General features: G+C 33.0%; 1 protein-coding gene across 16 annotated transcripts in view; it reads right to left on the minus strand.

The window, feature by feature from the left end:
• Nucleotides 1–25,411, minus strand: part of LOC145291500 (sorting nexin-13-like) — a 289,540-nt gene that overhangs the window by 112,556 nt on the left and 151,573 nt on the right. For all 16 annotated transcript variants that reach the window (XM_080137419.1, XM_080137418.1, XM_080137420.1 and 13 more), the window contains 8 exons: nucleotides 22,281–22,369; nucleotides 21,412–21,495; nucleotides 18,919–19,060; nucleotides 16,437–16,546; nucleotides 12,117–12,204; nucleotides 5,149–5,204; nucleotides 3,170–3,304; nucleotides 766–870 (listed from right to left, as the gene is read on the minus strand). In XM_080137419.1, coding sequence (XP_079993545.1) covers nucleotides 766–870; nucleotides 3,170–3,304; nucleotides 5,149–5,204; nucleotides 12,117–12,204; nucleotides 16,437–16,546; nucleotides 18,919–19,060; nucleotides 21,412–21,495; nucleotides 22,281–22,369 — 809 coding nt within the window. The remainder of the gene's footprint in view (nucleotides 1–765; nucleotides 871–3,169; nucleotides 3,305–5,148; nucleotides 5,205–12,116; nucleotides 12,205–16,436; nucleotides 16,547–18,918; nucleotides 19,061–21,411; nucleotides 21,496–22,280; nucleotides 22,370–25,411) is intronic.

Genomic DNA, 25,411 nt, shown 5'->3' on the forward strand with positions numbered 1-25,411 from the left:
GAAACTTTTATAAAAATCTAAGGCATCAAATTTTTTTAATAAGCACAAAAATGTCAATTTTAGCCATTTTAACCCGAAAGGCACCCTTAGGGGAGCAACCAGAGTTTTCCCAGAAAATCTGTTCTATTACTTTTTTTTTTTACTCACATCATGTTTAATGTTTGTGTAAAATTTCAAAAGTTCGAAGGCATAGTTATTGAGAAAAGTACGGACAGACGAATGGATGAACGGACAAGGGTGAATTTACAAGTCCATCCTCCTTTTATTGGGGGACCAAAAACATTACATTATTTATTGAATCATCAAATGTTCAAAGAAAGGGAATACATCAGAATTTATTCCTCATTCCATGGAGTTTTGAAATTTTACATTTTTTTTATCAGAGGAAATTACTAGTCCAATAGTGTAAAAGAAATATTTCTGGAACAGTACAAAAATTGAAAACTTAGAATTTGTGATCGTGGAAACTGTATTTCATGTATACACATGTATTATATTATAAAGGTGATATAACAGATTTTTAGTATTTACTTCAAAAGTGCTTACTATGTCTGTAGAGCTTATTAAAGCATGAAAATATATTTATTAGTCTGACGATGAAATACAACTGCCTCTGTGTAGCTTAATTGCTAAAAATATATTTTCATACTTTACTATATATAAACAACTGATTTTTTTTTTTTGTTAATGGCAATGTGGAAAAAAAAAAAAAACTGAAAGAGAAAATGGCTTTTATATGATTTAATCCAATGGTAAAATGTTTACCTTATGTTGAACTTCATCAAAAGCGTCTTCCGTCAGCATTTTGCTTTTGATGTTTTGCATTGTTCTCCGGCAAATTTCTGGGTCGACTCGAATTTTTGATGTTGCCTGTAACAAAAAAAAAAGTTTTATTTTTTTAAAACAAATGACATTTTTTTTTTACTAAAATAATTCATTGAGGGCATTGCCAAGGCTGCTGCAAAGAAGGTGGGTTCTCTCTACCATGCTAGAAAGTTACTTACACCTGAGATTATCTTACAAAGCCACCATTCACCAATACATGGAGTAGTGTTGTCACATTTTAGCTGGTGTATCTACTCTTAGACAGGATCAAAAAAAAAAGATTCCCCAACCTAACAGGTCCTGTACTATCAGCTAGGCTTCAACTGCTGTCCCATCAACAAAATGTTGTATCCCTCTGCCTGTTTTACAAGTATTTTAATGATAGGTGCTCTGACGAATTACAAGCCCTTGTCCCTCTCCGACATAAATACCCTCGACAAACCCAATATCCAGCAAAATCTCACCTTTATACAGTAGAAAGCCCTATATGTAAGAAAACCTTCTACTCTAATAGTTTCTTCCTTAGGACTGCTAGACTTTGGAATTCCCTTCCAGGTTCCTGTTTTCTGGACTTTACTGACATGCATAAGTTCAAGAGTAATGCAAACAAACATCTTGCTACTTAACTCCCTACATAGTATCCCTGAAACCTATATGTTAAATAGTAGCCCCCTACATCAAATCGGCACTGTGCCTTGTTTGGGGTGAAAATGCAGAAAAAAAAAAATACAAATCATCACAAATTTAAAGGTTCATATAAATACTAGTCAAAGACACAACCTTGAAAATTAATCTGCTCATGGTATAGTCATCATTATTTAAATGTTAAGCTATCTATTTGATTAACCCTTAAAGTGATTTTTGGCCTAATAAGTGATCACTAGGGCTATGACAACAGAATATTCTTTTCATTGTTTTGACTCTCTGGTATATATTTGACACAGTTGATCAACCGAGAACCACATCACTCTATATAAAAGCATATAAGATATAAACGGATACACATTCGAGAGTCAAAACAATGAAAAGAATATGCTGTTGTCGAAGCCCTAGTGATGACTCATTAGTAAAAAAAAAAATCTTCCTGGAATGGGAAGTCAGTAAATACCATCCGAGTATACAAATATTCTCAATTTGATGATTTATTTTAGATGTGCCCAAATTAATGAGGACTGGATACATGAGTCTTTTTCTTTGGGACTAGTCTCCTTCCCAAGCAGAGTGTGTATGGGTGGGGTGGGGGTGGGGGTTGGATGTACATTCTGATGTCTTTCAGGTGTTGCTGGTAAAATCTGCCGAAACCTTATTTTCTTAACTATGTCTTTCTTATGTGAATTTCTTAGTTCATACTGCCTTACTACTTTCACATGTATGTGTTACGTTTTTAGGTCTGGAAAGATTTCCATTGGTTGAAAATTCTTTGAGTTAATACCTTCATGTTGAAACTTGCTAGCTTTAGGAAGTGATGGAGAGAGCGTTTCGAAACAAAGTGGAGAAAGAAAGAGGGTAAACTATTAGAACCATTTGTGTTTTAGCATTTGTTTGAATCTCATCTCGATGTCTCATCTGTCACAGACTCAAGCATATATTGTGCATGGAAAGAGACCCTTCACTTATCTCTGGTGAACTTTTCCTAGATAAATAAAAACTCAGGCTTATAGTCTACTTTTGAAAAAAAAATACATTTAAAGTTTGAGTATTTACAGCAATTCAACCTGTAAAGTTGCGATGTTGGGTGCTCAGTTCTTGATATGATTTATCTATTTAGCATCTTTTGTTTTATGGATTATTTAAATTACTATTCTCATCTTGGATGTTATTCTCACAAAAATGATGAAATAAGTAATTATGCCTATATTTGTAAAAAGAAAAATGTTTTTGTGCGCATTCATTTAAACAAATTTGTTTTTTTTTTTAGCCATTTTCTTGTAAGAATAGCTAGACATTTTATTACTTGAAATAAGTTTACTGATAAAAATCAGTAACATTTAAAATTAAAAAATGATCTGATGTCCTGGGTAGTGGTGAGAATAGATAAATAGTAATGAGTAAAAATGCTAATCACCTTCTCTTTAGACAGTTTATTTAGGAGAGTCCAGTAGTCCAGAGAAAATATAATAAATATTCAAAGATGAAATGAATGCATAATTTCTGGAAACATGCATAAGGCTTAGCCTAATTGGATGGCAAAACAGATTATGAAGGTTTTGGTTATTTAGCTATTATGTCTGAAGGAGGAGGTGGGGGGGTGAGACATTATGAGCTTTAACATTATTTTTGTAGCAAATAACCCATTTGTTATTTCATTTTAAGTGCGTAGTCTTACAATTATGTAGAGTTTTACCTTTTCTGAGAGATATTGTTCAAAAATGATCCCTGCCGCCCTTCGTAAGGATTCAAGGTCAGGTTCAGAAGATCCTTCAGACATCTTCTGTTCATGGGCTGCTGAAATTTGCTCCTCTGCAGCAGCGCGGAAACCCTTAATAAAAAAGAAAGCATATATATTATTAATATATAACTTAATGTTTGTGTGCGTGTGTGTGCATGTGATTTTTATGTGTTTCCTGACAGCCTCAACTTGACTGACAGATGCCTAATCGATGTCAGAAGGTGGGAAGGGGGGAGGGGCTAGATCTGGAAGCTGTTTCCACAGATTTCTTGCCATTAATATATAACTCATTGCGTGATGTTTATGTGCTCTCTATATGTGCTCTCTATATAAAAAAAGATTAATGAATCTACATTAATTTCTCTTTTCTGCTTTTCAACTGACAACAATATAGTCATCTTCAAGTCCAACGTGAACAAATTCTTGATGAGCCATCCCCTTAAGTAATCCAACTTACCAAATGTACACTACTAACGTTGACTGACATGTTCCCCTTGACCACTGTACACTCATTAATCCTTATTCTCTAGTTGTCTCCAGGCCTTGATAAGTGATGACTCTTTTGTAAAAAAAAAAACAAAAAAAAAAAAACATAAAATCTAAATTTTATGCAAAATTTACTAGAGAACACAATGAAAGGGATTCAAAATTTCTACGTTACTCTCTGTGTTGACCCTCCCCCCCCCACCCCTAACCCAACTGACCAATGAGGATAGAACTTCTTGAAAACTTTAAATACGTATATCCAATTTTGATGAAATTTAAGCCACATGTATAAAATACTAAGTCGGAGATTTTACATTTCAGAGGGGAGAGGGGAGGCAGCAAAACAAAGAAAGTAATATAGTGTTATCAGTATACATAGTAAAAGTACATAGTTGTGATCCTCATTCAATCCTGGGCAACGTCGTTTTTTTCTGCTAGTATATGAATACAGAACTTGTGAGGCCCCGTAAAAATTCCAGTGTGTTTCTACATCAGTCTGTATAATTTATTGTTAATAATATTCCTTTAGAAGTCTATTAGGGTCAAGAATATTTAAAAAAAAAAAATAAATAAATAAAATGACTTTTGTGAAAATAACTGTCACTATCACGTAAATTTCCTTTAAATAAGATTAATGTTTCTTCTTTATTTATGACAGAGTGTTCAATAAGTAATGCCCCTGTTCAACCTACTTCTAGTCTTTCTCTACATAGGAACCACCCAGAATTATATATTTCTCCCTGATCTTGGCATGTCTCTTGATTTTGATAGCTTATCTTAATTTCCTCAAAAAGTGAAGCATAATAGGTTCCGGTAATTGTGGTACTCTTTGCAAGGAAATCTATCATTACTACTCCGTCCTGTTGTCAGAAAACTATAAGTATGAACTTGCCAGCAGAGAAATGCACACTTGTCATCTTTGAAAGTGGGGAGTTAAAGTGTTTCTACTGCATTGACTGGGCTTTGGTTTCTGAATCATATTGATTAAGGTAACTATATTAAGTTGTTTTCTTTTACTTCATATCAACCATCATTGGATCATTCTGACATTGTACATGTTTTTGTATGACTGGTTTGTAAATTCATCTTGAATTTTAAGAGATTTTTTAATGAATACCCAACCTGGTCTTCCCAAATAGCCACCCATTCATTTAGCATTGGCCATGCTTAATGTTGGTTAACTTTGGTAATCTAACAGGAACTGGTGTGTCATATGACTATAGATGTATACTTTAAGTAGATAAGAAAATTGTTTCTTTTTTTATATTGCAAAGAAAATTGCTTGTCTTTTTTTTATATTGCAAAGAAAATTGTTTCTTTTTTATATTGCAAAGAAAATTGTTTCTTTTTTATATTGCAAAGAAAATTGTTTCTTTTTTATATTGCAAAGAAAAGTGTTTCTTTTTTATATTGCAAACAGACAAAATATATATATATATAATCCTCACCTCAACATTTAAGTAAAAAAATAAATACTGCTCTCCACCAACACTGCTCATGTATTCTGGAAGAAAAAAAAATAGATCTATAAAATAATTCTACTCGGTTCCATCCTCTTACTCCTAGTTAGCATGACTATAACACTGTCAATATGTGTGCACTTAATGTGATGTAATCAAAGTCATTCCTGTTAACAGGCTGAAAGATTTAACATTTGAGGTTGTTTTTTATTGGAGACATGATTTTCATTCAGTCAAGAGATATCCTTTTAGTTCGTACCTCATGCACAGAGAAATTTTCATTCTGAAAGGGGGTTCTAACCAATCAAATTTATTTTAGGTAAAGTTCTGTATTATATCATAAATTACATTTGCATTATGTATTGCCTAAAAATTATTTTTAACAGCATTTTTTTTTTTTTAACTAAAAAATAAAAATAAATAAATAGTGAAAATTATATTTTGGTTAAACAAGGCTGTCAATATGGAAAGAAAATCATAAAAATGTTTATGACATGAAATTTTCAAAAGAATATATAAATCTAATAAATTTAACTTGAGAAATTAAAACAATAAGTACTACTGTTTTTTTTTTCTTTTAAAATTAATAATGGTGAAAAAATAGTTTGCGATAAAATTAAATTTTGACTTTTTACAGTATACTCATAAACTTATAATTCAAATCTAAATGTAAGACAAAACCACAACTGAAATAAACTCAATGCTTTCAAAATTTTTTTTTTTTTAACCATGACAGTGAAATAGTAGCAATTAAAAAGATATCACTGAGTGATTGGAAATTGTGTCTCACAATTATAAGTAAAAGACCCCAGATGTCCATCTCTTGCCCTGTCATAGAGATGGATGACCTTGGATTTAATCCATTCAAATTCAATACAGTAATAGTATTATTAAATTTTCTTTGTAGATCTCAACAAGAAGCAGACAACACCCAGTTGTTTTTCAATGTTAATTACAAAGGTTTGAATTAAAGAAGTTATTAACAAAAACTGAGTAGAAGAAAAAATATAAAAAATCAACAGTTGAACATGAACATAGTTCTACAAATTCAATATTTTCTAAAAATAGATATTTTACACTTTTATTATAAAATGAAACCAATTTGTAAAATTTTTACATTTCATAGTATTTGAACCTGTGGTTCTTGCTTAGAATTCCCCTTATATGAAAAAACAAAAACAAAGAAAAATCTACATATATAATATACATGTTTAAAAAACCCCACCTAAATCAACCAAGTAGATATTTTTATAAAGAAACATTACAACAAAATGCTTGCAAGTTTGCATTGTTATCTCCCTTTGTTTAAGATATTTTCCAAAAAGGCAGGCAAGAATACTCATAAAATGTTTCTTATTTAAAAATAAAATCACTTGATCAATTAACGTAATTTTTGGAATACGATATTTTCGTTTCATCATGTGTATGTACATCATCTAGATTTTTCTTTATTTTTGTGATGTAAGAAGGAATTCTGGACATGTTCTAAAGATTTTTACGAAGATTTTTGTTCACTTAGTATTAAATGATACTCTATACAATTATATAGATTGTCATTTTCCCTTAGACATATGAATTTGTTGCAGGATAATGTGAGTGTTAAAGGCAGACTTAGATCTAATGAAGATTAAATGTGGACATTATATGAAGATGTGTGAAGAAAAGACTTTGTTCTTCACACCATATAATGTCCATATTTTGGAAGTTTGGCTCACAAATACATTTTCAAAAAGTCCAGCTCCTGAATACTCATTCAAAATTCTCCATAACATACCAACATTAACCGTAAAAAATCGAACTCTCATCAACTTTTTTTTTTTTTTTTATCATGCTGAAATAGCTTGTAATCTAATAAGATTTAATACGTAAAAGAAAAAAAAAGAATAACATTCGTATGACTCCATAAATTCTGACACATTCTCTTCAGTGCCAATTAAATATATACCGTGTTTCTATTTTCAAGCCAACTCTATCTTATAATAAAGGATTTTCAATCAATAAAATACAGTTCCTGAAACTACTGAACAGAATTGCACTAAATTTAGCATGAAACACTTTAAAGATGTTAATATTACTGCCACAATATTTTTGGTCTTAATAAATCGTAAACTCTAAATTTATGATATACACCAAATTTCATATATCTTTCTGCTGTAGATGCACATGTAGATATTCATCTTTATCTTAGACTAGCAAAGTTCGTTCCATATTTTTGCTAGGATGTGTATATATGTTAGAGGTATATGCATATAATAAAAAAGGTTTAAACTTTCAATATGAACTAGTCTGATTGATATAAAAAGTAGGTTTGCTATCTACCCACTTTTATCCTGCTTAAAATTCAACTTCTGAATCAGTAAATACTACTAAATATTTATATTTTTTCCATATTCCGTGCTATCTACTCAAAATTTTTTTTTTTTTTTTTTCCAGATTTCTATCTCGTGTATCATCTTATTCAAGTTATCAATATATATATATATATATATATATATATATATATATATACACACACAATAGAGAAATTGTTGAAAAATGCGTATCTATTTTCTAGCATTCATTACTTTTGAAAAATGAGTTTGTATGTATTAAAATTAATATAAATAAAGAAATCGAAAATTATCCTTTCAAGTAAATATAAGAAAGGAAATAATAAAACTATCGGATGACCATTACAAAAGAACACACTTAACCCTTAAGGCAAGCCCTCCCTTCCTCCGTCTTACTACTCTCAAATAGATAGTAATCTTTGCACCCCAAATTCATTCCACGTGGAGACACTGGTCTATTAGCTAAACCAACATGGGTCGCTCGAAGGACACCAAACTAAGTACATTTATCTATTCGTGTTGTGTATAACCTCTATATGTAAATCTAATCTCACCATTTCTTTTGTTGCTTGGATTTGCATTTTCTTACATATCCACATACTTATTAACATTCTATTCACTTATTTTAAAACAAACTAATTACTAAAAACAGATTGGTTTTATCACAATACTTAATAGATACAAGATTTCTTCTTAATGTTAGAGGGGAAATCTATCTCTAATTTTATGCTTATTTATTTAGAATAGAGCAAAACTTTAATAAAGTAAAATACTTAATATTTCCATCCATGCGGGAGCACAGAAATACCTGGTATATAAACCAGGTGTATGGTTATCGCTCTCTGTGTGATGGACCCATAGATCTTGTCAGGTCATCCATCTAGAAGAAAAAAAACTGATGTTAAAACTGGGGGAGGGATGCCTCCTCAGTCATGGTCGACAACCTTCCTAGAGCTGGTAACTCAAACTAATTCTCCGGTTTGCAAACCTAAATTGCTTAAGGAGTAGATAATAGCTCTGCTTATTGCCAGCTTTCACATTCCTTCTTTGTCTACGAGTCAGGCACAGAGGTACAACAATATAGACTCACCAGAGTCACTCTGTGCTTGGCCTTGTTTCCTGACTAGGACATTGAACACTGTTTTCTTATCCTTAATTTCTTTCTTTCTCTTACAAACTGAGCAAATTGGGTTTGCTTGCATGCCACTTGTGCTTACTGGACTGGTCTGGGCTAATCTTATCTAAGAGGTTGAGGATACCTGATTGACAGTTTGTCTACCTGCTGTTTCCGACTGACAATACAGGAGTCCTAACTCTTTGGTAGCGCTTAGAGTGGCTGCTCTATCATCAATTGTATAATATCGGGATAGTTGTAGTGCCATGTCGCACATGGAAACGACTCTGCTTCTATCTCTGGTGGCCTTTCACAAGGCCACAACTTTCTAGGCAGGACTTGGCTAATAGACCATTTATGTTTGCATACTTGGAATCAAAATTGGCCCACTTTGCCCAACACTTTCCCCCCAACCTGAAATTAAACAAAAATGTAATGAAATGACAACAAAAACAAATATCACGATCAAACCAGACAACACCCAAACAAAACGAATATGCCTCCTCCTTTGAGGCTCGCATCCACAAATATTCTAGATGATGCAGAGTTTTACTTCTTAGTAAACTCTCCAGATATTTTAGCATTAAGTGAAACTAATCTACACTCCTATATGCCCTCTAACTCCTTTAACATGACAGGATACCTCCCTCTTTGCAGTAAGGACTCAAATAGATATATGCATGGGCTTGGAGTATTCGTAGCACCCTTCTCTTAACTAGAGAGCAATGTCTTGAATCAGATCCTCAGGTTTTTATGTGCTTTTGATTAACCTTTCATCACTGTGTTAGTTACTTATATTTTCTCTACCGTTTTCCTTCAAATCAGGACTATACCGTAATCAATCATGCCTCTGATAGTAAAGATGCGGCACTCTCCTTAGAATACATGTGCTCGGTGACTTTAATGTTCATAAAAATTGGCTTCTCAGGTTACATGCAACTGGACGCTTTACTTATAGCTTCTCTATAGCCAATTCTCTCTCACATGTTCCTGACCCGCCTCCTAGATCATGAACACCAGCAAGCTTCACTTCAAGGCCTATTCCTTATCATAATACCTGAGGATTGTATGACTAATGCCCACAGTCCACTTGAAAACACAGACCACCTACTGGTATCAGTAGACATCACACTTAAATCTCAACCGCTAGGTGAGGAGTCATTGCTCAAAACAACAAGGTACTACAAAAGGACTGACTGGGAAGCCATTAGGGAACACATCAGAGATGCCCCATGGACCAATATCTTCTTTCCTGCTGAACACTGTGTCAATGAGACAACTGAATGGTGCAAAGCGGGCACTGAAGCACATGTTCTCACACAGAAGTATTATATCCCCATGGTTCATTACAGATTGTGCAGCTGCCATTGCACAAAGGCAGCATGCATTCTGCCGGTTCATATATCATAAGTCAAGTACAAACAGGCAAAAATTTATAGATGCTAGAAATCATTGTAAGAGAGAAATAGCCACAGCGAAAACAAGGCATGCTGAAATAACCAGGGAATGCATAGAATCATAGAAGATAGGAACTCATGATTTCTGGAAAATTTATAGTGTAGTGAATAAAGGGCAATCAGTAATTCCTCCAATATCCAACAAGCAGAAGTTTGCATGCATGACAACCAAGAAAGCCGAACTGCTTGCCTGGTGATTTACCTCCAACTCCACCTTAGAGCAAACAAACAACACTCTCCCAAATTTCCAAATTTCTCATGTCTGCGATATCATAAAAAACTTAGACACCTCCAAGACATGTGGGCCTGATTTTATCCCTACTATACTGATTAAGAAATGCTCAGCCGAACTAGCCCTCATATTTTCCAAACTCTACAACAAATGCCTTGCTGAATCTTGCTTCCTAATAGCTGAAGATGGCTTCTGTGGTGCAAGTGTACAAGAATTCTGATGAAAGGACAGATCCTCTCAATTATCGCCCTATCAGTCTCCTCTCTCTCTCTCTCTCTTCGCTCAAATCTTTGAGACCTTTATCAATCAAGCACTAATCCACCACCTCGCAAAAGCTAATCTCTTTAACAAACGGTATAGATTTAGGCAATGTTGTTCTACTGCAGATATTTTAACAGTCACCTCTGAATGCATATACTATACAGTGAATAAGGTAACTCTTGATATATCCAAGACTTTTGACAAATTCTGCCATGAAGGGCTGCTAAGGAAAATCAAATCATGCAGTATAACTAGATGAATATTAAATATAATTAGATCCTTCTTAGACAATAGAATCATCCAGGTTGTCATTGATGGACGTACATCCAAACAGCATAACATTAATGTCAGAGTGCCTCAGGGGTCAATCCTTGGACCACTATCATTCCTGATATTCATTAACGACATCCCTGATAATATTATGCCCGAGATAGGTATATTTGCAGATGATACAATGCTCTATAACATGCACAAGGGAAGAACGGATGTACATAAATCTAAGACAATGGCAAAATTCTTAGAAAACGACCTCCAGACCGTAGTAGAATGGGGCCGTAAATGTAAATAGATGGTAACATTTAATGTTAGTAACACTAAGCTATTCTCCTTTAACAATTACAAGAAGCTTCTCCAACCACCAATATACATGACAAATAACACCCTACCTAAGAATTCTTCCTTCAAACTCCTCAGCCTAATGTTCACAGGAAATATGAACTGGAACAAATACATTAAGGACATTGAGAAGATTGCTGCAAAGAAGGTAGGTTACCTCTATCGTGCTAGAAGACTGCTTACATCTGAGAGTATCCTGTACCTCTACAAAGCCACAATTTGCCCATGCATGGCGTATTGTTGCCACATCTGGGCTGGTGCATCTACCACTAGTGTCTCTCTCTCTCTCTCTCTCGGATAGGTTCGAAAAATGAGTTTCCAATCTAATAGGTCCCACTTTGTCAACTAAGCTCCAACTTCTGTCCCATCACCGTAATGTTGCATCCCTGTGCCTGTTTTACAAGTATTTTAATGGAATGTACTCTGATGAACTCATTGCACTTGTGTCACCTCGACGTACATATCCCTGACAAACCCACTTTACAAAAAAATCACACCTCTTCAATGTTGACGTCTCTAAATGCCAGAAAGCTTTCTACTCTAATAGTTTCTTCACTAAAACAGGTAGACTTTGGAATTCCCTTCCTGCTTCCCTGACTATACTGATATACACAAGTTTAAATGTAATGTAAACCAAGATCTTGTTAATATTTCCTAGGCATGCTCCCAAATAGTAACCCTTTACATCCAAGTAGCGATATGCCTTGTTTGGGGTGAACATGAGGAAAAAAAAAGATAAAACATTATTTGGCATCATAGTCTTGACATAACAGATGTGTCATAGAAAAGTCAAAATGCTTAAACTATTGCTACTGCTTGCAATAAAAGTTTACCTGTTCAAAACTATTAGACAAAATTTCACAAAAGAATTAAAAATTGTTATTTGAGTGATTTTTCAGCTACTTATAATTGAAAAACAGAAATAGAAATAAAATGTATTTGCTTACCAATAAAAACAGAAAGAGCAATGTTGTTGTTTAGGATATCTTCCAAGGTTAACACAAATAAATTCTGGGCTTTACAGAATTCTGGCTCCTGCAAAAATAAGAAATTAAAATATATGAAGCATTATTATATAAAGACACTAAGATTAAAAGAAAACTACATTCCTAAACATAAAATAAAATTTATTATATATATGTACTTATATATACTTATATATATATATAAGTAATCAACCATCTCAACTAAAATAACCTTCTTAGTGACACTCAATATGGTTTCCGTTCTGTTAGATCTACAGCAGATGTGCTTACAGTTATATCGCATAGGATTAGCAAATCTCTCGACGGCGGCAATCTTTCTAGGGCAATTGCTCTTGACATATCTAAAGCCTTTGATAGGGTATGGCATAAAGGTTTACTTCATAAGATCGCTAGCTATGGTATAGCTGGAAAAGTCTTCTCAATTATTAAATCATTTCTTTCTGATAGGTTCATAAGAGTAGTAGTTGAGGGGGCAAAAATCAGAAGCTCACAGTATTAATGCCGGTGTCCCTCAGGGGTCCATCCTGGGCCCAACTCTTTTCCTGATCTACATTAATGATCTTCCAAATCACATCCTTACATCATTTGTAGACATTTATGCTGACGACACTACCATTTATGGTAGCACATCTAAGACAGTAAACGACCAAGTTCTCTCCAATTCTCTTTCCTCTGATCTTGAGCACGTAGTACAATGGGGAAAGGAGTGGCTGGTTACTTTTAATGCATCTAAAACCAAGCTTCTCTCTTTACATCATCAACATTCTAATCCACATTTGGCATCAATTGAAATGAATGGCTCTCGTCTTCAGGAGGCCTCAAGTTTTGACAAGCTTCTGGGCTTGACCATTACTCCTGATCTTAAATGGAACACGTACATCAAATCTGTTGCCAAGGCCGCTGGAAAAATGGTGGGATCTTTCTATCGATCCGGTAAATTAACTACTTAAATTAATTAAATAAACTGCAAACTATAAATTAATTAAATAAACTGTAAATTAACTAATTAAATTAATTAAATAAACTGCTGATGCTATTCTCTATCTATATAAGAGCCAGGTACGTCCAAGGATGGAATACTGTTGCCACATCTGGGCAGGAGCTGCTAGAAAGGACTTGTCCTGCCTTGATAGAGTTCAAAATAGACTTCGTAGCCTCGTAGGAGATGTCCTTTTCTCCTCCTTGCAACCTCTATCTCACAGAAGAGATGTTGCGAGTTTGTCTCTGATGTATCGTTATTTTCATGGAAAGTGTTCGACTGAGCTTCAATCTATGGTCCTCCCCCCCAAACTTTCACAAGAAACACTCGTCTAGCTGTAAACACTATCAATAATTCCCCCCACTCTTTATCTGTGCCTAAATCTAAACGTAGATTCTATGAACAAAGCTTCTTTCTTAGAACTGCACGCCTGTGGAATTGTCTTCCGTTTTCCTGCTTTCCGGCTGACTACAATATGGTTGTGTTCAAGTCTAAAGTAAATAAGTTCTTGATGAACCGTTCCATTTAAGTTATCAAATTTACCAAATTTTTATTACTAATGATTACTATATTGTCCAATTTCTACTGTACACTCTTTAACCCTTATCCTTGAGTGGCCTCTGGGCCTTGATAATGTGGTGATGCCTATGTAAAAAAAAAAAAAAAAAAAAATGTACACTTATGAAACACTAGTGTCTGTAGGTATAAAAATAATTAATATTTATTTTAATATATTATTATTATGAAAAGCTCCTTTAAGAAAAATAAAGGTCAGCCATCTTTAGGGAATTAAGAAAAAGCAATCAACAGTCCATTTCCTATTTTTTTTGGAGGGGGGGGGCGCAGTAGACAGAGGCTTCGTCTGAAGATGGCAGTTTCAATCCTACCCAAAACAGACCAGAGGATTAGTTGGTCAAAATGTGATGAGACAGCAACAACTATGAAAGACAATAATTACTGAGGATACAATTAAGAAACTCATCATTCCTATCCCGTTGTGGTTACCCACCTGAAGAAGACCAGAGGAATAGTTGGCCGAAACATGATGAAACAACAACTATGAAGATGAGAACAACAGTTCGCTAATAAATAAATATTCCACTTCCTGTTGTTGAATATACTCTGACTATTTACGCCTGATGATTTTGCATCTACAGGTACTTAATTTTCTTCAATTCCTACGTTTACACGCACACACAACAGAAAAGAATAGACACCCATAGAAACAGTTTATTTCAATAAACATAATTTAAAGAACAAAATCAAAAAACAAATGGTCACAAATTTAATAACTAATACTTGGTTCACATTCCCTTTGCTGTTTTTAATGCTAGGACCCTTCTTGGCATGTCATTGACGAATATTACCTTGAGGAATTTCTTGTCATGTTTGATGCAATAATGCTAAAAGTTCATGCTTAGAAGATGGCTTCCTTTTTCCTTGCGAAGGTTCCAGTCTAATATGCCCCACAAAAGTTTTCAATTGGATTCATATCCGAGGACTGACTTGACCATGGAAGTTTATTAATCCCATTTTGACTTGACCAATGTTGTGTTGCCTTAGCAGAGTGACAAGGAGCTCTGTCTTCAATAAATAAGGAGTTAACTTGATTCATTTTACCACTTCAGAATATTGGTAGGAGTCCTTCATGTAATATTGAAACATATTTAGCAGAATTGACGTTTCCTTAGCTCTCCAAGTCTGAGTGACCACTGCTCCAAATTGTATCCAATACCATGACCGAGAAACCCAGTGTTTCAGCATTGGCTGCAGTCTTTTTTAAGTCAAACTCTTGCTAAGGGAGCCACCATACCCATACCCTTCCACTGTCGAAAAAATAATGCAAATCATGACCCATCAGAGAAAATGACATTGGTCCAAAAGGTCATAGGTCTCAACATTATATCAGGAGCCCAATCTTTTCTACACTGGATATTGGTAGGACAAAGAAAAGGTTTTCTTTCTTGCAGCTCTACTATAGTAGCCCTTGTAAAGATTGAAGCTTGTAAAGATACCCGACAGCTGTTCTGGGACTGACACCAGTTTGTGTTGCAATGTCAAAAGCCTTGCACTGAGAATCCTCTTCAACATTTCTTTTCCCAAGATGCAAGGTTATTTCAGAGGGCCCAGGGCAACCTAGATAAGATTTTGTGCACTTTTTGTTCTCTCTTGTGAATTGTATAATCATTATTAATAGTAAAAAGGAGTATCGAAAGATTTCTTATTTTGTGTTGACAAAGACCACCTTCACATTGACCCATGATCTGTTCTCGCAGAAATTCTGATAATTCTGATGCTCCTTTGGTTGTGGCACACTTCAATGTTATTAAATGCAATTTTAATGAGATACTATAAGTTATTTCAACACTATTCTTATCTGTAAATATGAATAACCATATATTAATCTTAGTGTCTATTCTTTTGTCATGTCTATATATAGTCTAAAGAAGCTTTGAATAAAAAAATGCAAAAATAAAATAAAGAATGCAGTTTAGATTCCCGGAAAGAAAAAAAATATATCAATTTTAACCTATCGCAGACTAAGCACCTACATAATCCGACTTCTAAAAAGTTTATAATGACAAAAGAGAATTCATTTATATAAGGATGAAAAAAAAAAAAAAAAAGCCTTAACTAAAATTGTTAAATAGAAATAGACTTAGTATTTGCATAAGCCGATTTCGCAAAAGTCTTCAATTTTAAAACAGAATTTAACTACATAAGGATGAAAAGAGAAAACCTTAACTAAAATTTTGTAAATAGAAAACGGGGATCATCAGCTGCTTACCATGCATAATCGCGTTAACACATCGGTTCTCGTCAGATCACAGAAGTTAAGCAACATTGAGCCTGGTTAGTACCAGATGGGTTATCATTTAGGAATTCTAGGTGCTGTATATGCTCTCCACTTATCTCGGCATTTGTTTCCAGTCGTCCTGTACATACACTTCACTTGCCCCTGATATTTAACAATGTCGACTCAGGAGAGGTGTAGCTGGATATTGCGCACCTCCTGCCATAAAAATTTCATGCACAGGCACCCCTTTGTGGGTATCCATAGTTTGTCAAAGACTGAAGGGGCCCCTATATTCAGTTTCATCCTATTAAGCATACTAAACAAGTAGTTGAAAAGGAAATGGTTTTCAGATTCATCATTGATTATAGAGGCCTTTCAGACTGCAGAAAATGTGCATTCACCCATGAATTAAAAGGTAATAGGTGAGCAGATTATTTTTTTGGTGGAAATAATTGTCAATAATGTACAAAAACTTTTTAAAAACTAGGCTGCTTAAAATATTTACCTCATTCTGCATGTCAAGATCTGTCTGGCCATCCAGAAGACAATTAATTCTTGTATCACAAACACTCTGCACAAATCGCAAACTATTCAAGTTTTGCTTTATCACAGTATCTGAAAGATAAAATAAATATTAGAGACAGAATAAATACAAATGAAAAGAATCCATACAATGCTAGCAACTTAATACAGCAAACTAATAGAAGACAAAAGATATCAGTAAATTTTATGTATTATTTGGATTAATCAAACTGCTGTTCTCAGGTTGAGTGTTATTTTCAAAATGTCTCAGTCGATCTAACCTGAAACTTTCTTCACAGATATCTTGTCGAAATCAGGAATCTTTCTGCTGAACTTATGAATCTGCACAGGATTTTGAACGGGACCTTTTATTTAATCCACGAAGGTAGCATACTCTCATTTCATCAGCGATGACCAAGTAGAAGTTTGAAATAATTCATAATTGTATTTTGGAGGAGATGGTCTATTCTCTTCCCTGCAACCTCTATCTCACAGAAGAAATGCTGCGAGTTTGTCTCTACTTTATCGTTATTTTCATGGCAAGTGCTCGACTGAGTTCCAATCTATGGTCCCCCCTTGCCAAACTTTCACAAGAAACACTCGTGTTGCTGAAAACACTATCAATAATTCCCCCCACTCTTTATCTGTGCCTAAACCTAAACGTAAATTCCATGAACAAAGCTTCTTTCTTAGAAGTGCACACCTATGGAACTGTCTTCCGTTTTCATGCTTTCCAGCTGACTACAATCTGATTGTCTTCAAGTCCAATGTAAACAAGTTCTTGATGAGCCGTTCCACTTAAGTTAACAAATTTACCGAATTTCCATTACTAACGATTACTATATTGTCCAATTGACTACTGTACACTCTTAACCCTTATCCTCGAGTGATCTCTGGGCCTTGATAAGTGGCGATGCCTATGCAAAAAAAAAATAAATAAAAAAAATGCTGATGCCTCCGTTCAGTCTTGAAAGACAAAGAATACCCCTGTAGGGGCAGCTGCACGTGTAATTGTGAGGCAAGAGTTATGCAATCCCCAAAAACACCTCTCCTAAATCGGCACTGAGTCCAGTGGCAAGGAGAAGCTCAGGATGACTGGAAACAATGCCGAGATAAGCGGAGAGCATATACAGCACCTGGAAGTCCCAAATGGTCACCCATTTAGTACTGACCAGGTTTAACGTTGCTTAACTTCGGTGATCCAGCGGGAACTGGTGTGTCCACATGATTATGCCGTATAGATAAAGCATGAATCCATTTAATACATTAATTAATGAATCCATTTAATATATTAATTAATGAATCCATTTAATATATTAATTAATGAATCCATTTAATATATTAAGCTTAAAAAAACAAAATCACTTCAAGATCAAAAAATAGCACACAATATGTGTTATATATTTCTTCATACAAAATTGTTGGTCTATGGATGCTCTATATGCATACTAAGTTTCAGTGTCATAGTATTGGTGATCAGGAGCAAAGTGGTGGAAGGGGAGGACCTCTGATAAAACCCTCATTCCTCCCAAGCTTCCAAAACCCTTAAAAAGTTCAAGTCAAAAAATAGTTACAAGAAAAAAAATCATTAAAATGTATTTTTTAATTTACACAATTGGGTGCTTGTGCATTATAAGCTAATTCCTTAAAAAAAAAAAAAAAATCCAAATAATGCATTTTAATTTAAAACACTTATGCTTCATATAAAAATTAGCCAAATTTCCAGAAATTACAAAAATGATAGAGTAGAAGATCTACTAGAACTATATATTTTTTTTTTTAGAAAAAAAGAAAGTTATGGACTTGCAATTTTCTAATTAGAGAAAAAGTGAAGTGGAAACAAGGGAGATAACTCAGTTTGTCATGCGAAATTGGCTGCAATAGACGAAACTTCTAAAACTACATTTGATAATTTTTTTTTTAGAAAAAAAAAAGTTATGGACTTGCAATTTTCTAATTAGAGAAAAAGTGAAGTGGAAACAAGGGAGATAACTCAGTTTGTCATGCGAAATTGGCTGCAATAGACGAAACTTCTAAAACTACATTTGATAATTTTTTTTTTAGAAAAAAAAAAGTTATGGACTTGCAATTTTCTAATTAGAGAAAAAGTGAAGTGGAAACAAGGGAGATAACTCAGTTTGTCATGCGAAATTGGTTGCAATAGACGAAACTTCTAAAACTACATTTGATAATTTTTTTTTTTCTTGTAATTATTTATCTACTCAGTTAGGTTTCATAATTTTTGGAATTTTTACCAATTTTGACATGACAGTGATTATGTAATAGTGTTTTTTACTTAAAATGCATTTTTTTTTAGATATCCACTTATAATGCATAAGCACTAATAAGCATTTAAATATAATCACAACACCTGAAGAGAGGTGTAAAGAAACACAGTAAAAAAAAAAAAAACAAATAAATAAATAAATAAAAAAAAATAGATAGTCATAAATGCAAAATTTTACCGTCAGAGCCGCCTGTATCTTTGGTTCTCCATCTGGCAATGTCCCGATTAACCATTTCTTTGACTGCATCTAATTCTTCAATAGAATCTGTCGTCTTTATCACAGTCATGAATGTGTCATTATTAAAAGTCGGTTCTTTACACTGTAATAAAGAAAATACCAAAAATCAGAAAAAACACTTGGTATCCAGTAATATCACAGAAGTGGTACACAGTGTATGCATGAGTGTGTGTATGTATGTGCACACCATAAAATATCCTGGAAGCCCTTTTGGTGTTTGTTAAGATACAGTCGACAGATTGATTTTTTTTTTTTTTTTAAATATGTTGTTTTAAGCAGAAACAATATTACATACTTAACTGTAATGCTGAATATAGTAATATATCCAAAAATTACAAAAGAAAAATCATTGAGTAGAAATATTTCTAGTTAAAAGTAATTTTTGCGGAAAATTGAATTTTACTTAAACATTATAAAGTAGACGGTAGGAGTCTAAACGCAGGGGGACATAACTCTGAAAAGACTATTTTAAATTATTTGTGTCATGACTGCAATATTTGTTGTCTATAGCTTTTTACTAAAAACAAAATAGCAGTTGTCCTACTGGATGAATTTTCGTAATTTTTGGATATATTACTATTTTAAACATGACAATTAAGTATGTAATATTGTTTTTGCTTAAAACGACATATTTAAAAAATTGATTTGTTGACTAAAGCTTAACAAGCACCATCCTTTTGCTCTTTTGCATATTACACAAGTTTCCAAAATAAATATTTGTTTATATTTAAGATAAAGAAAACAAATTTATAAAGATTAACAAAAGAAAAGCAATTCTTTTAATGGAAGCAATACCCACCAATCACAAAACGCTTTGGATAAGCAAAGATTTCAAAGTAGTTCTACTAAAATAGTCATTTTAAAAAACAACGCACTTTGAGTTATCAAAATATCACTATTCAGTTCGTTAACTATTCGGTTCGTAAATGAATATCAGTTAACATGTATAAATAAATAATAATCTAAATGATAGATTTGAAGAGTTTTAAGCAAATAAAGTGATAAAAATGTTAATATTGTTAAATGGCCATTTTTCATAACTTTTGATCCCCCCTACCTTCACTCATTCTTTCAAAAGTTAGTTACCGTACCTCAATGAGGAATTTCATCAGGAAATTTGGAAACCTATCAGGAGAAGCTTAAATCTGTTTCAGGGTATGAAATAAAATGGCCTCTTCCTTTTTTGTGTTAAAAATAAGACATGAACATGACAAATATCGAAATTTAAAAAAAAATATATATTCATACTCTAAAGTAAATCAATCTTTTTACTCTTTATGCATAAAAAGTTATAATTGTATGTTTTTCTCTATTTGTAGTAGCTTTTTTAATTAACCTACTAAAAAGAATATGGTCTCCATTTTAGCGAAAGTCAACAATTTGACTATTCCCCTGATACTATTATCCTTAATAATCATATCATCCAACCGCAGTTGTTTAAAAAACTACTGATAAATTTAGATTTTAAGAAATATATGAGTTTATAAGCATAAAAAATATAAATGGCTCCAATTGCAGGCAAAAGCAACCCGAAGGCTTCATTTTCTAAGACTACACCTTGTAGGTAGAAAAAGATACCATCAATTCTTATGTGTAAACACAATTTCATCCCAATAATGAAACTAATAGATATTTATGGATCATAAGATAAATGCTAAATTAGTGCTGAAAGGGATCAAACATGAACCAGTGATGATAATGTTCTTATCAAAATATTCAATCAAATATAGAAATATATCAAAATTAAAATATTCAATCACATGTAGAAATATATTTTCTTATAATATATACCAATCCCTATTTAAGAAGCTCAATGCAATTACAGAGCAATATAGTGAATGAATGACAAAAAACTATATTCCAAAATTCATGAAGGAATAAATTGTAAGATGCTTGACATCATTAATTTTGGAATACAGCTTTTGTCATCTTTCACTATATATATATATATATATATATATATATATAGTAGTGTTTGTGTGTGTGTGTACAACTCTCCTAAGAAGCACATCAGTGGACTAATCATGACTAATCCTGGCATGATGATGGTTCCCACACCTAAGGATGATGCACACCATTTTCCAAGGTAAAGGTCAAAAGCATATATTATATATATCTTACAGCCTACAAAGACTGGACTGATCATGACCAAATCTGACATGATGATGGTCTCTGACTTAAGGATGGTGCACACTATTTTCATAGTCAAGGTCAAAGGTTAAGGTCGGGACTTTTCTGTACGCTTGAGTACCCACAAAGCGGATACCCGAGCACATATATATATATATTAAATCATAAAGGTAATATTTTACAATAAAATCGAAAGAAAAAAAAATGACACTTTGTTGTTTCATATTTCACAATCTTTGTTACTTTATCACAAATTACTTTACAGAATTTACTTGACAAAATAAAACGAAATAAAATACTAACCAACCATGACATCGTCTGATTAATATAATCAGGGTCAGACAATAGATCCACTGTTGGTATAAATATTTCATTGACTAATACTTCCTGTTAAAAGAGAAACAAAACAATTGAATTCAAGAGAAAATTGGTTAAATAGACAAATTTAGAATAATTGTGAGGTTTAAATATGTAAAGGCATTGATTTGCATATGAAAGAATTATCTGTGTTAAAGACGAATTAAGGAGAACAAGTCAAGTGTCTGGCATTTGAGAGAACACACATTAAGAGTTGATATGAATTACGGTGTCAGTGAAAAGAAGTGTTATTAATTTTTATTTACATTAAAAATTGGTTATATAAAATAACAAGAATCCAGTAAAAATACAATGGTCGCCCAGTCCAGTAAAAATACAGTGGTCGCCAAGTCCATTCAATCAATAATTTAAACTGTACATTTATTTAGTTTTATTCATAGGAAGTGAATATTTTTAAAGAGTGCTGTGTAATACTTTGTGAGTAGTAAGATACAAATATGAAGAAACAAAATGGATGAAAATGATTCTACGAATATCAACAATAGAAAATGATTTATTCAGCAATTTCACAACTCTGAGATTAACTATAAAGTGAATAGTTCCTCTAATCTGAGGTTGTAAGCATCTCCATTGAATTTTCCTGTTAGTTCAAATCAGGTGCAGATAACACTGAGCAGATCAATCAATGCTTTAAAATGTTTCTTATTGGGTACAATATACTAGAACATTATTTCGTGGGTGGATTTTGTTATCCATCTAACAAAAAAAAAAGAAAAAAAAAAATCTTGAAAAGGTCTCTTCTCTAACAAATTGTCATCTTCAGGATACATAAGACTGCATTAAGAAATACTCACCCTAACAATATATCTAAAGGACTTATTGTGAAAATCTTCCTTTGGTAAAAGTAAATATAATAAAACTTCACTCAAGTCTCGCAAATATTCTGCAATGAGAAATAAGAAAAATGTGAAAAAATTGAATAAATGAAAACAATGTATTAACCATTCTTTATTCCTCCTCCCCCACAAAGACACATAAAATGAATCATGTATGAAGTGTGAACATGTGTTTTATACTAAAAGCCCATTTCTCATAGCACAACTGAAACCTAGAAATGGAAACGTATTCCAAAAGCTCTTTTCGTTAAGAAAAAAAGTTCTTGTCCCAGAATTCCCCCTATATTGAAAAATAAAAATCTGTGTGATGTACGTATCCATAATGAAACAAAAATATCATATTCCAAAACTCATGTAAATTGATCAAGTGGTTTTATTTTTATAAAGAAAATCATTTTTAAGCAATTAATGGGAATTTGTAGGCATTAAAATGTAACTTTAGTAAGTACAAATTACTGTTGAGTTATCTGCCTTTGTTTCTTGATATATTTTTCAAAATGGTGAGCAAGACAGTCACTTCTCAGATGCTCATAAAATTTGATTTTCTTATTTGAAAATAAAACCACTTGATCAATTTATATGATTTTTGGAATATGATATTTTGTTACAGGTATGTGCATCATACACATTATTTTTGTTTTTTAACATAAAGAGAATTTTGGACAAGTAAAAAAAAAAACTAACAAAGTCCATTTAATATTTTTTTTATTAGATTGTTATTTCTGTTGATAAAATTAGACTTTTTAATGAGATAATTTCTGTGTTACTTTCTAAAAGGTATTTAAGATATAAATGTTGAATTTTAGGTTGTTTTATTATTAAAAAAAAAAAAAGAAAATACAAGCAACCATAATATTTTTATACTACAAAATTAATGTAAAAATAATTTAAGAAAGTTATCATGTAAAGTTAATGTTGTAATCATATTTATCAAATGGCTATGTTTCACACTTCTTTGTACGGATCAGTATATCGTAATGGCCAAACTCTTAGTGATTCAAGATGGCAGATGACATCAAAACACTGCTAAAAGAAATCCTTCACTGCAGCAAGCTAATTAAATTATGATTCAAGACACAAGCAACATTTAAACGCTGCTAAATCATAACTATAGTGACAGGCCACTTTTCTTTTTATTATTAGAGGATCACTGCTTATCAAGGCCCCACGGCTACTCAAATATAAGGATTAATGAGTGTTGGGCCAAGGAGACAAAACTGTCATAATCAGTAATGGTGGAACTTGGAGAGGGTTTAATTATTTAAGTGGATCGCTCAACAGGAACTTATTTACATTAGACTTGAAAGCGATCATGTTATAGTTAGCTGGAAAGCATCAGCATAGTATTGTGTCCCAGAGACAGGCAGTTCTAAGAAAGAAACTTTGCTCATGGAATTTTCGTTTAGCAATTTTGAGTCCTTAACTATAAGCTACCCCCCCCCCACAAAGAAAGTATTTAATTTCCTAAAATAAAAACATTGGGTTTGTTTTACAATCCACAAAGGTACGGAAAAGTGTTCCAAAAACAAATATATTAAAAATAAATGTTATCAAAGGGAAGATAAGTGACTGCTCTACTTATCTGGAAAAGAATTAGTGGCTTTACTCACTTTAAAACGTTTATTCAGTTCGAAAAACAGATAGTGTCAAGCATTATGTAAGAACAAGGAAAATGGCTACAAATTGACATCTAAATATTTAAAGTTTTGAAAAGGACTTAAAAATAAAAAACAATTATACAAAACATTGTTAGAAACTCACCCAATATTTTTCACGGTAACATATATTGGGTGGGTTTCTAACAATGTTTTGTATAATTTTTTTAAGTCTGCTCATTTATGTTATACATATTTTTTTTAACTACTTTTTTTTTTTTTTTTAAGTGTGGAGACATTATGTTGAACAGAGATGGCGGTGAATAAGCAGTGTAGAGGATCCTGATTGTAATTGCAAGTAACAAAGATGGCAACGAACTGATTGAATCCAAAATTCAACAATTTTTATAGTAACTTTAGAAGCTTTTCACTGATTGCTCACCATGACTTGTGGTTATAAAAACGATCGTCGAAATCATTGGTCTCCTACCCCCCATCAGGAGTTAAAAAAAAAACATTTAACAATACCTCTGTTGTTTTTAAAACAAATCCAAAACAATTTTTTTTTTAGTCTTTAACTCCCCACCACCACCACAAAAAAAAAAAAAAAAGTATTTAATTTCACAAAATAAAAACATTTTATCTTACACATTAGTTTGACATTTCACCCCACACCCTTCTTGACCATACTTATCATGGGAGCTATCGTGCACTAGATGACCTCTTCTCTGTATTATAAATGCCAGGACTCCTACTACACAATATAACTAAAAATTTATTGAAAAAATTAATTTATCTCCTGTGCAATTTATTCAGATTGCAATAAGAAACAAAATGGGAAGAAAATTAATTTGACCAATTTTACAAGAAAATGACAAAACTTATTTCTAGAAAATTAATTTTAAATCAGGTAAACAGATATTTGAGATGGTGATGCAGATTACCAGATTATAAGGACAAAGTAAAAATCAAATGGATGTTTATTTTTTTATATCAATCCTATCATCCAATTTAAATTTGATGGTTGGAGGGGGGGGGGGGGCGTTCAGGAACTCCTATTCTGTCCTGACACAATGTAATATCTACAGGGTGGAACAATAAATCTGCCCCCCCCCCAAAAAAAAAAACAAAAAAAAAAAAACACTACAACTTCATTTTAAAACTTATTGAAAAAAATCAATTCAGGTAACTTGATTATGTAGTAGAACTGACATCTATCCAATGTAGCTGCCTTCGGCCTCAATCACGACTTCAATATGGGTCCGGAACTAGGAGCATGCCTTTTTCACAAGCATCGGCGGATTGTGGCAATCAGGCTGGCTTTGGTGCCGGGAGGGGTCATGTTGGTGATGTTCTCGACATATGACCAAACGAAGTAGTCCAGTGGGTCGAGGTCGAGAGAGGAGGTGAGGGCAGTGAGAGAAGAGTACAAAGTCAAGCACTCCTGAAACCAAGTCTGGGTCTCTTTGGACTTGTGTGCTGGCACAGAGTCCT

The sequence above is a fragment of the Euprymna scolopes genome, chromosome 12, assembly GCF_053919585.1.
Source record: "Euprymna scolopes isolate OS-2025 chromosome 12, ASM5391958v1, whole genome shotgun sequence".
Lineage (NCBI taxonomy): Eukaryota > Metazoa > Mollusca > Cephalopoda > Sepiida > Sepiolidae > Euprymna > Euprymna scolopes.